Source organism: Vicugna pacos, chromosome 14, assembly GCF_048564905.1.
Source record: "Vicugna pacos chromosome 14, VicPac4, whole genome shotgun sequence".
Taxonomy (NCBI): domain Eukaryota; kingdom Metazoa; phylum Chordata; class Mammalia; order Artiodactyla; family Camelidae; genus Vicugna; species Vicugna pacos.
This window is the reverse complement of record NC_133000.1, coordinates 15,887,288-15,900,394: the sequence shown is the minus strand read 5'-3', so window position 1 is coordinate 15,900,394 and position 13,107 is coordinate 15,887,288. Positions and strand designations below refer to the sequence as shown.

The following is a 13,107-nucleotide window of genomic DNA, read 5'->3' as shown; positions in this document are numbered from 1 at the left end:
CTGAGTGTAGCCCTTTGTGATCCAGCCTAATGTGTGAGGTCTTTGACTTGTGACCCCTTCATTTCATGAGTACATCAAACCACAGCTCTGTTAAGTGCATAGGCAGATGCCTTAAAGGCAAAATTAGCTTCAAGGTCCCCTCTTCCCTCTTAAATTCATACTTTCTCTTAAATATGGTCTGATAATTCCTTTCTGCCTGATCAGTTTTGATGCTTGTATAAAAAAATTTTTAATATTGTACCTAGAATTTTTATCTGTTTTCAGTGTAAAAGTGGTCTGATACTACTGGCAACCAAAAATCCCTAAAACTTATGTTTTAAATGTGAAATAAATATACAAGAGTATTTATAAAATTTATTTTCAATGTAAATAATACTAATGAGTACCCAGCTTAAGAAAAACTCTTAAGTTATAATTGTAATGTCTCATCAGTCTGAATAAGTGGAAGAGCCATGAGAATATTTAATTCCTTATACTATTAATACCAACTGCAGCCATCAGCCACTGTTTAACGTCAGAACCACAGAACGCTAAGAGTCAGGGAAGATCTCAGAATCTAGCTTTAATCTCTCTGTTCACAGCTCGAGAATCTCAAGTTCAAAAAGTCCAGAGTGAGTTCAGCATTCTAAGGCAAAATAATCTCACTTATAAAGTACAAACAAAAGCGGCTTATTCGGTTTATAGCATTGTCATTCTTACACTCAAAGTGCCAGTAGCTGCTACCATGTGCTACATTATCTTCCTTTGACATTCAGACACGTTCATATTTCATGTTGTCTGAAGCATAGTCAAGTTCACAGGGGACAGCCGGAAAGCCTTGCCCAATCAAAAAGTATGTTCTCAATGTAAGGTGTGGTCCTAGTCCTGTTTCTCAACAGATAAAGCAACGGCTAGAACTCTACACTGTGCTCCTAGGTTACCTGTTGTTGCAAGGACAACATGCGGGCCACTCCCGTAGCTGAGGCAGGCGATTTTTTTGCCACTTAACGAGTCCAGTCTCCGAGGTTCGATGGTGCTCTGGACATCACCTAATCCCAAACAGCCACAGCAGTTTGTGCCAAGCACAAAAACCTGCGGGAGAAGCCGCTGTTAGGTCACGCAGCTCTAGTTCTGACAAACCTGTAATCACATTCAGACAGGCACAGTCCCCCTAAAGGAAAACTGCTTCATTATTTAGTAGGTAAGAATCTACTCTCCATGGCTTTTTTTTTTAAAACCTTAATTCCTTCCTTAATTCCTCAGTTCCCCCCAGATCTTCAATTCTGCAAATCCATTACTGAAAATGTCAGTGGCTGAGCATTTTGGTCCACATCACCTCATCATTCACTGTAGTGTATAAAACTTCGTTGCCGGCGCTGCCGAAGACACAGGCTTGACGAACTAACTGCAGTTCTTCTTCAGAACAAAGGGAGAAAATTGGCCACTTGCCCACATCTAACATCTTCAAAGACGACAGAGTAGCCCGTACTGGCTGAAAAGGGGGAAAAAATATATATATATATATATATGATTATTAATAAAAAGTGCATTTTCTTTGCCCCTTTCACTTCTGTGGACGAGTCAGAGTTGGTGTGAGGAGGAACACACTACTTCTGAGAGGCCGCTCACAGCTGCGGGAACTGCCTTTGAAAGCGCGGCTGCTTCAGTCCTGCTCTCACCGCAACCGAGGACCAGCGGCCTGGATGGAATCAGACCTCACCTACTAATTTTCCTCAAGGACACAGGAATCACCCAAGGCTGAACTCCGGGGGGAGCTGAAGGTCTGGCAAGCACTGTCAGTGTTGGCTCTGTCGTAGTGTAGCTCTGGAAACTAGGCTGGTTGTAAAAGCAGGGAAAATTGAGAGGAGACTGCTACTTCATCCGCTGCCTAAGTTTTTGGGAAGGAATAATACTGAAAGTGACACCAAGGGAAAAGTTCAGAAGTTTCAGTTCATGGGTCAGTCCCAACCATTCAGTGTGAGAGCTGGTGGGCTCCCTCATCGCCCCACACAGGTTTGGGGACTGGTAGGAAGAACCGCCCAGGAAGTATGTGTATTCGATTGCTACAGCTGCTGTAACATAGTACCACTGAGTAGCTTAAACAACAGAACTTTACTTTCACATGGTTTTGGAGGCTAGAAGCTCAAAGTCAAGGTATCAGCTGGTTTGCTTTCTTCTAAGGGTTGTGACAGAAAGATCTGTTTCAGGCCTCTCCCCTTGGCTTGCAGATGGCCGTACTCTCCCTGTGTCTTCACTTCATCTTCCCCCATGTGTGTCTGTCTCTGTGTCTAAATCTCCCCTTCTGATAAGGACATCAGTCCTACTGGATTAGGTCACCCTAATGACCTCATCTTAACTAAACGAATTACATCTGCAGTGACCCCTTTCCCGAATAAGGTTACCTTCAAAAGTAACTAAGCGTCTTAGTCTATGTTCAGGCTGCTACACCAAAACGCCACAGACTGGGCAACTTATGAACAAAAGTTTATTTCTTACAGTTCTGGAGGCTGGAATGTCCAAGGCCAAGGTGCCAGCACAGTCATGTTCTGATGAGGGCACCCTTCCCGGTCCATAGCCAATGCCTTCTCACTGTGTTCAAACATGGTGGGAGGGGCCGGGGGTCTCTCCGGAGCACCTATTATAAAGCACTAATCCTATTCATGAAGCTTCTACCCTGATAACTCAAGCACCTCTTAAAGGTCCCACCTCTAATACCATCACCTTTGATGGTTAGGATTTCGACATGAATTTGGGGGGGGTTAGGATCAAATCCCTAACAGCATACATTAAGATCATGAGCACTTGCACTCCCATTAGAGCATTCAATGTGGACATTATAAAGCTGTTTTAAAGAGAAATTTTACTTATTTGCTATATTGGAAACATTTTTACTTACTTTTCAACTTTCAAAACTTTTGATGATTACAATAAGATGCATAAATAACCAATTTGCCTATCAAATGGCATAGTTGGCCATTTCCCTCAATAATCACCATACTCTTAATTTAAAGGAACAAAGGATTGTCTAAGGCCTGTCTCTCCCATCAGGTATTAATTCATTCTTACCAGCAAATATGTTCTTGTAGAAAGCTGATCAGACTTGTTACTTACTTTCTACAGATTGGAAACGGTATTTGTGCCTTCAACCTGAGGAGCTGGGTGAAGATACCAAACATACATATAAAATGACGAACTGGCTCACGTGATTATGGAAGCTCAGAAGTCCTACATCTCCATTGGCAAACTGGAGACCCAGGAAAGCTGACAGCATATATTCAATTTGAGTCCAAAGGTCTGAGCACCAAGGGAGACAATCATGTAAATTCAATCCGAGGGCAGAAGATGAAATGAGATGTCCCAGATCAATCAGTGAGGCAGGAAAAGTGGGATGAACTCCTCCTTCCTCTGCCTTTTGATCCATTCAGGTTCTCAACAGACTGGAATGATGCCCCCCACACTGGGGAGGGCAACCCATTTCCTGAGTGCTGTTCCCATTTGGAAACACCCTCACAGACACACCCAAAGACAATGTTTAACCTGGGCACCAGGGGCCACTCAAGTTGACATATAAAATTAACTATCGCACAGCGTGAAGACACACAGCGTGAAGACGGCCATGTGGAGATGGAGCCAGAGACTGGTGTGATCCAGACAGGTTCAGGAACACCAAGGAATGCCAGGAACCACCAGAAGCTGGAAGAGGGAGGGAAGGCTTCTTCCCCAGAGCCTTCAGAGAGCGTGGCCCCGACGACACCTTGATTTCAGACTTCCAGGCTCCAGAACTGTCAGAGAATAAGTTTCTGTTGTTTTAAGCCACCCAGTCTGTGGTGGTTTGTCAGGGCAGAAACTAACATAGAAGGAAGCAGCTTGTCACTGCTAACAGCATCAATCTCAGCAAGCGGCAGAGCCCGAAGCAGGACTCTCAGATGTCCAGAATCAGGTCACAAGTCCAATCAGCTCCTTAACACTAATCTACAAATCATGAGTTCTCAATTTTCCTCCTGGCCCACCTCTACAAAACCTACAGTACCCAGGCCATGACTCTACTGACCACTGGGATTCCAGGGGAGAGGTCTGTAATGTCACCTGCAGTCATACACTGGGCAAAGGATGCTACTCGTTGAGAGAATGTTGGGTATGATGGTGTCTGTGGATATTTATTGAGTGTCAGATACTAAGATATAAAAATGAGACATAATTATTCCCTTCATGGAGCTCACAATTTAATAGAAAGCAAATAATTACAATATAACCTAAGTACAATGGAGGTGTGTATTCACTGCTTTTTATATCTCTGTCAGAAGGCTGGCTACTGGAGGTTAGTTATTAAAAATTCATTTTTCTAAATCTGTGGGGAAACTATTTCATTAGGAACTAATGGCTTAATTTACGAAATGCACATGTTTACACTTTTTTCAAGTAAATATTTAATATGAGTCTCAAGGAACTGAGCATCTTTGTTCACAGAAGAAAAATACATTCTTCTCTCTGGCATCATCATGAGCGTATATAGCTACAGACACTGTATATACTGGATCGGTGTGCACATATACAGGATACATACATACCTCGTACATACACGCTGTACGTTATAAGAGTATGTATACAGTACAAGGATCCATACACAGCACCCTGTAGGGCCTCAATCATGCCGCAGCCACCCCACATGACAGCAGGCATCTCTGCAGAAGGCACCAGCTACCTCTGGGCCCAACTGTTAAGTAAGGGACTGGATGAGCAGGAGCCGAGAGTGGGCAATAGGAAGATCTGCATAGGAAAAAAGCACTCCCAGGGAATGAGAGCTTGGCAATACACATCATCAAGATCATGTCCCTAGAATGTGCAATCTGAGCTTGGCCCAGGCAACCCTCCTCCCTGCACACACACCACCACAGGCGAGCAGTAACCCCAAGCCAGCTTTCCTTTACACTGCCTTGCTCATATCCAGTCTACCTCCCCCATCTTCTGCTGGCATCTGTTTGGGAAATGCAAAGCAGTGAAATTTTAATACTAGCTCAAGGAAAACATAATTAAGGAAATACATCTCCATAAAATTAGAGACCATTTTATTATTCCTGAGTGTGTGCTCCCTGTTGAACTCTGCTTCTCCAGCTATATGAAGAACCAACTGGATTATGATACTTCACTTAACTACAATTATTAGGTTGTCACAATTCAATTTAAAATACAGCAATTGGTGAGGGAGGGTAGAGCTCAATAGTAGAGCTATATGCCTAGCATGCACGAGGTCTGGGTTCAATCCCCAGCATCTCTATCAAAAATACATAATAAAAAAACAAACATACCTAATTACCTCTCCCTTACTGCAAAAAAAAAATTAAATTTAAAAAACACAATAATTGGAATAGAAATATAGAATTAAAATTACACGTTGGGCATGCCTAGCAGAAAAAAAAAAAAGAAATTCTTAAAAAACACCCACCAGCACCTCACCCTCTGAGGATTTCCTGGCAGCACAACACCACGTAATTAAGTAATTTCATTGCTAATTCTGTGAGTCCGTTCTTTTATTTTACAAATGTGTTCCCAGAAAAAAGTCATGAATTTGATGAACATTCTGTAAGGCTTTCAGGTTCTACACATTGCTTTTGGAAGCTACTTTGGACTTTCCTACAAGGGCTCAGAAACAAGCACTTCAAGTCAGCACATGGTGGTCTCATGGTTCCGTGTTAGAAGCCTTGCTGTCTTTGTGCCCTATGTTGGCTTTGTATAATTATTCACATCTTTTACTGCATTTTGATCATATTTTATTTTTTTAAAAACTAGAGAACAGAAAAATGAAAGTTAACAGTGGAAGTTAATATTAAGCTGTTAACAGTGAAAACCAGGTATTTTGCAAATTTAATAAAATCAACACAAGGTGGAAATCAATGTGCATGCTGAAAGATGTGAAACTTGTAATGTTAAATGGATGCTGACTGGACTTAAGCAGGTTGACTGCAATGTTCAGATGTGATGGAAATGAAATAACTTAAAGAATATCTATGATGCATTAAGAACACATCATCTAAGATTAGATATTTATAATTTTTTTTAATCTCTGGAAATGGAGCAAATATTATTAAACTCATACCCTTTTGCAGGACAGCGTTATCTGTGAAAGCAGGGCTGGCCTATACTCCTCATCCAACTCAAACGTCACTGCCTCCAGGAGCCCTTTCTCTAGCCCTCAGACAATCCCCAAGTTCCCTGCTGGCCCTCTCAGCATTCTAACCCCCAACAACAGCAATCTGCCAGCATCTCAGCCACTACACTGTGACCAGTAGATGTTTGACAAAGTATGTTTCATGCAACAGAAAATGCATGCTTCAAGGGCATAACTTTTCTAACCTTGCCACTTTCTCCATAGAAAAGGGGAAGTTCTTCTTCCATATGGACTCAGTCCTGTGCAGTCCCTGAGGAAAAAGTATGTGGTAAAATCAGGATCCCATATGTCGAAGGAAACTGGGCAGGTTAAAATTATTTCTAATTAACAGAGGAATAAGCTAAGCTCAAATATGGTGAAGGGAAGATAAAGGAATTGTGTTTTAGGCATGGGAGTTAACAGCTATAAAACCTAAAAGGTGTTTTAACTGCTGTTCTCTTACAAGAATCCTCCCACTGAGGTCTGGAAAACTAATCTCAGGATAAATGTAGATTCTTAAATCTATTCGGGAATAAGTAGAAAATTTTCATTTCAGAGTTGACTTCCTATTGATAAGAAAAAAAATTTTTAGACCTTGGGCTAATTTCTCCCGGGATTGGAAAGTCCCAAATCACTGTGAAGAGCAGACTTATCAATTCTCAGCTCCACGGAGGAGTATATGATTTGCTAAGCTGGAGAAAAAAAAAAAGAGTGAATGAAAAGGATGAAAGGATGAATGAACAAATGTGGCTTTGTTATCTTAGACCTTAAAAAAAAATCTGAAACAACAACCAACAAGTATGTAGCTACACTGAATGTTCTTGCCTTAATTAACCATCTGCACCATGACTCCCTTCTAGCATGTGGAACAGCAGAAGCAGCCCTATCAGAAAATATGCAGAATGTCTGGACCGTGATTCAAAAGTTACACAGTTACCTATATCATCACTAAAAATAAATATGAATACACATTCTCTCTCCCCCCAAAAGCAATTTAAAGAAATCATGCTTAATAATGTTGATATTTCTGATTAGGTTGGGTTCTACTTACTCAAATACAACTCATATTTCGAGTGCTAACATCAGAACATCTTACCTGACATTATCTACAAGCAGTTAGAGCCTTACAATAGATAAAAACAATAACCAAAATAAGGCTAAGTCTTCTAACAGTGTTCCTTATCAATGTTTTCTATGCACTTGAGGATATTGGTAAAATGCTGTTTTCCTCAGCTATAAAAAGGTCTCCCGGAATATAAGGAATAATAAATAACGTATTCAGAATAATTACTACTCAAATTATGGCAATTAATACAAGTCATTTGTAGTGTTTGGAAAAGATACGTTTGTTTGTTTTCAAAATGATCAGACTTCTCGCACTTGTAAATTTACAAAACTTGATTTGGTTGCCAATATGGAAAAGATAATTTCAGGTCACAGTTATTCCTATGTGATCCATCTTCTCTATTAATCTGCAAGCTCTTTAAGAGGGGACCACGACTCACGGCTATAACCATCACAGCACATGAGTAGAACACAAGATATTTGTTGAAAGCATCTTTGAATACAGCTTTTTGTAGACTGGAGACAGTCGATATTGGGGATTCTTCTCTTTTTGCCTCATCCTAACTCTAAAGAACTTTTCCATACCTGTCCCAAGTTTACTGGAATAAAAAAATTAAAGGAGAGGACAGGGAAGACGAGAAAGGAAAGGGAAGATGAGAAAGAAGAGAAAGGAGAAGAGCAGAGGGAGGAAATTCAAAGGCAAAAAAGAAAACAAACAAGAGAAGGAAAAGGGAAATTAGAGAAGTGACTGCCCCTCACTGGACTTTAGATACTTTGTTCCTGGTAGAAGGGAAGTCTTGCTAATATGTTAAGGTCACTGAACAGTAATCCTGAATTTTGTTTTGTTTTGTTTTTTACCCCCTACCCATCCCTCTACCATTGTAGGTAACCAGTTTCACTGGTTTCTAGTTTATTCTTCCTGTTTCTTTTTGCAGAAATAAACAGATATATGTATGTGTTTTTATTTCCCAATTCCTTCTTACACAAAAAATAGTATACTTTATATACTCTTCTGCAAGCAGCTTTTTTTTTTTCACATAACAATACACCCTGGAAACCACTCCATATTAGTTACTAGTTTTTTTTTTTTTAAACACCTGCATATCCTGTTTTTTTTTTCAACTTTAAATTTTATTTTTGTTAATGGAGATACTGGGGGATTGAATCCAAGACGTCATATATAGTAAGCATGTGCTCTACCACTGAGCTATTCCTCCCCTCTTTCTGGTTTTTAAGGAGAAAAATAAATAGCTCTTTTCAGTCTCTTTGATCAATTTTAAGTACTGTAACTCTTTAAAAATTAGAATAGTGAAAAACAGGCCATTCTGTTTATTTGAGTAATCAGATTAAGAAATAATTATGTGTATGACATATGAAAATTACCATATTCAAAGATGTAACATTCAGTAAGATTCAATTAACACTAAATATGAGATTAACATAATTTCATTTTTGTTAGTCAGAATATCCTTGAAGATTTAAAAACGATTCATGATTAATCACTATTATATAGTGCTGTGAAAAAAAGTCAAAATCTCTAGCATTGTGAAAAATGGTTGGCTTTTTTTTTTTAACAATATTCCAATGTGATACAAATATAATAGAGAAAACTAGCTTCCTCAATTTATACTACTTGAGGAATATAGTTTGTGAAACATATGTAAGGATTATAGTTATCTCATCCTGTTATCGTCATAATTTCACCAAGCTATCATTAATATCAATGTTATAGTAATACATATACTTCTTAAAAATCCACAGCATGCCTATAGAATACCACATTCATGATAGGATAAACATTTATCCTAAATAACAGCAACAATAATAACAGTTAAAGTCAGCAGTTACCCTGTGCCAGGCACCCAGTGCCTTATATTATCTCATTTAATCTTTATAATAGCAAAAAGAAATGGGTATGATCATTGCCTCTGTTGAATGGACATATTTCAATACGTTGACCAACAGTCACCAGCCCAACAGTCACTCAGAGCCAGGATACATTCTAAAGCCAGTACTAATTCCAAAGACTCTCCCTTGTATTACAGGGATAATTTAAGTTTTCTTGTATACATTGCTGCTAGGTTTGTTTTGTACTGACTGGTTGGGAACATTCTCTCCAAAAATGTTTGTTACCTGATTGTTTTAAATTTCTGGAACCCAGTATTCAGTCATCTTTAATCCTGTTCCATCTAGATCCTTGAGAAGTTGTCTTCTAAGGTAAGGTTAATGTGACTGAAAATGTAAATACATAAATAAATTCTATTAGAGAAAAACAGAAAAGAATATATTATTTTGCAACTTTAACAAGTCAGTATTTGAGAAAAATACAGTTACAAATTGTGTCAGCTCTATTTATTAGTAAAAAGTCAGCAGTGGAGGTGCTCAGTTACAAAAAGAATAAGTATTATAAAATATAACATTTAGATATATTTTATAAGTCTCTTAGGAGAGGCTTTCAACAATGTGGACACTGAAACTTATGAAAAAACACTAAGGAAAGTTTAATCTATAATATTTCAACATTAAAAAATGCAAGGGAAATCATTCAGAATGGGAAAAAAGCAAAATTTTCAAACTTTTGGAAGAAACTATAGAAAATATCTTTATGACTTCAGGATAGGGAAAGATTTCTTAAGTGAGACACAAAAGCATAAACCACAAAGAAAAGACTGGGAAATTTTACTACAGTAAAGCTTAAAACATTGGCATAATAAAAGACAAAACTGAACAAAGGGAAAAAACAAGCCACAGAATGGGAGAGGATATTTTCAACATGTATAACTGATAGCTGGCAAAGAATTAGTATTGACAGCATATAAAGAACACCTAAAAATCAAAGAAAAAGACAAGCAATCCAATTTTGAAATAGACAGAGGATACAGGCAATTCACAAAAGTCACAAAGGAAGAAGTTAATAAACAAACTCATGGAATTCATCATGGAAATGCAATCACAGTGAGCCAGATTCCACCCATTAGATCTGCAAGATTAAAGGGGACAATACACAGTGTTTGTGAGGATGCAGATCACCTTCATATTGCTGGAAGGAATGTAAACTGGTAGTTTTGAGAGCAACTGAACAATCTCTAGGCCAGAGCAGTGTCTTTCAATCTTTTTTGATATATACGTGCAGCTGAAACAAAAGTTTCACAGAATAATTCTCATTACTTGAGATACTTAGGGATACCGTCTTTCCTATTTTTCACATTTTACATTATTCTGTTCTACACTAGCCTATTTTATCTTTTTCTATTTCACTATATTTTTACTGCTGGTTTCAGCCCACTAAAATAATTTCAAGATCACTAATAAGTCATGTCTTGTAGTCTGGAAAACACTGGCCTAGATGAACTCTAGAGCACATACATAATTGTTTGCAACAGCAAAAAAAAAAAAAAAAAAAAAAAAAAAATCTAGGAATAGGAGATAGAATTGATCAACAGGCTCCATCAACAGAATTTATAAACTGTGGCATGTGCATACCCCCCAGCAATGAAAATAACTTATGTAGAATCAACACAGACAAATCTCCAAAACCAATTTTGATCAAAAATCACTAAGTCACAGAATGATATGTATGATACACTACTTGATAATTTTTTAAAATATGCAGAAAACAATACAATTTTCATGTGTAATGGATACTGACATACACATGGCTAGACCCTGATGGTAATTTTCTCATAAAAAGTTTTGATGGAGGTAATGACTAAGACAAAATCTGCTATGTAATCCTATCAGTGAATTGGTATGACTTGGCTTTTCCATCTGACAAGACAGTTCTCAAGATTTTAAGCTTAAAGTAAATCAATCGCCTAATATGGGAGGATAAGGTCACCCAATGTTAAGGAAAACAAAACTGCTGAATCAGAATACCACCATTCTAATACTGTCTTTACCTTGCACACAGGAATACTTTATCTATGCGCATATAGATATAGTGTCTTAAATGCCAAGGGAGAAAAACTCGAAATAGAAAGAAGTGTGTTAGAATGACAAAAATGTGTTTTCTATTTCTGGTCTTAACCTGCTTATACATGTCCCCTTTTTCTGCACAGGAGGACAACGCATCTTGCAGAGCCAGGGCAGAGGAGAGCATCTGTATTGGGAAGATCTTCACAGTGATAGTGTCATGGCAGAAGATCGTTCCATATGATACTATATGCTACTTCACTGGTTCTCATTTCATTTGTTTTGGGATATATGACTTGGCTCATCTGTATGGATGATCGCTCATTTAAAAGTGCCTTGGGCTTTACAAAATAGTTTCTTACGCATTTCCTCATTTTGTTTAAACGTAATAAAAATAAAGAATCTTACTATACTGATATTTGCCTTGTAATACAAAAAGAAAATAGAGGAGAATAAGTATCTTCTCCAGCCAGAAGCTCCTGCCACTGATCTCTGCCTTTAGAGGGTCCAAACTGGCCACTCAAGAGCCAATGTTTCAGGTTTTTGCAAGAGGAGTTTTCAAAACCAAATTTATATCAACTAAGGTAATCCTTTGCATGACACTTCTTAGTCTGGCTGTTTTCCTAAACTTATATAGCTCAATAATTTATTTCCAAATTATCTATGATTGGGACAGATAACTCTCTTTCTTATATGTTGTATTTTGAGAGTTTTCCCTAAACTTTAATAACTACACAGTTGAAGATTAATGGACAAGAAGACAGTCTGTAACTGAACATGATAAACATATCCATTTCTAATCCTCTAGAAGAACAGGATAAATAATTCATTTCCCGGCACAAAGCATGTAAGGGGCAGTCTCTACATGTTATTGTTGGTAATCAGTATTAATCAGTGTGTCTGCTAATAGGACAATGTGTCATATTACTTGATAATGCCTCTGACCTAAATGAGTTAAACTGATTATAGGACATTCATTTGCCTAATTCATTCAACAAACACTGATTTAGTGCCTGCAGGAGGCACTAAACTGAAAGCAAATATGTAAAATAAAAAATAATAATAATAATGGGGAACAAAAGGATATCCATCTCATAGATGCTTGTGTCAGCATTACCCCAACCCAGTGTTATTCATGGGCCTTAAGAGCTAATAAGCTAGACACACTGTATCTGAGGGAACATATTTGCCATGTAAATTGGTATTTTGTAATTAATTGGAAGTTTCTAAATGCTGGTATCTGTCCTCTAGAAGTGATCCCAGAAGAAAAAGTGGGGAGGGAGGGAAGGAATTTTTGCAGAGAAAAGCCCAGTGTCATGTATTTTTAAAACTCAACTTAGTAATATGAGGTCAACCCTAGAGCTATGCTTGTAAAACACAATATATATAAAAAGTTTTCTTGCAATACAGAACTCAATGCTTTTAACAAATTCTCCCATCTGGGCAACACAGTTGATGACGCTTTTATAATCAAAGAAACACGACATGAAGGAAAACTAATGTCTTTCAGGACACAGTTCACAGTATCAGTGTGCTAATGAGCGCCAGACGAAGTAAATGTCAATGGCATAATGATGGTCCCACCTATATGCTTAGTTGAGTCATTAAATGGTGTGTCATCCATAAGTTAGAAATATAAGTATGTATAGATACAATAAAATAATTAAACATGATCCCAATTATCACCTGCAAAAAAAGATGATAGGTATAATTTACCTCCACTTGAATGAGATGTCACAAGTCAATGAAAAATAACAGTAAGATATCCACACAGCTGCTAACTCAAGTGGGACAATTATAAACAAGATGGGCAAAACTAAAAGCACAACTAAAACTAAAGCACAACCTCAAAGGAAGCGGTATTGTCACATGTTTATGATAAAACAGCAAACTGACTTAAGCAACACAGAAATATAGTTGCTATTTTAATTACTCCATTGTAAAAAGGTTTCCAAATTTCACTAAGAGTGATGAAGCAGGTCTTCAGCCCAAAGCAAAACTGTATT

The 13,107-nt window shown here is 37.9% G+C and overlaps 1 protein-coding gene across 13 annotated transcripts in view; it reads right to left on the bottom strand.

Moving 5' to 3' along the window:
- The window catches only part of RCBTB2 (RCC1 and BTB domain containing protein 2), a 99,833-nt gene that overhangs the window by 31,471 nt on the left and 55,255 nt on the right, over positions 1 to 13,107 (bottom strand). For 9 of the 13 annotated variants that reach the window (XM_072976235.1, XM_072976236.1, XM_072976233.1 and 6 more), the window contains 5 exons: positions 9,323 to 9,421; positions 6,719 to 6,816; positions 6,331 to 6,395; positions 1,316 to 1,471; positions 921 to 1,071 (listed from right to left, as the gene is read on the bottom strand). In XM_072976235.1, coding sequence (XP_072832336.1) covers positions 921 to 1,071; positions 1,316 to 1,471; positions 6,331 to 6,372 — 349 coding nt within the window. In that variant the 5' untranslated portion in view covers positions 6,373 to 6,395; positions 6,719 to 6,816; positions 9,323 to 9,421. Of the gene's footprint in view, positions 1 to 920; positions 1,072 to 1,315; positions 1,472 to 1,699; positions 1,816 to 6,330; positions 6,396 to 6,718; positions 6,817 to 9,322; positions 9,422 to 13,107 lie in introns of all 13 variants that reach the window. The other 4 variants (XM_072976245.1, XM_072976241.1, XM_072976244.1 and 1 more) reach the window with 4 other exon arrangements.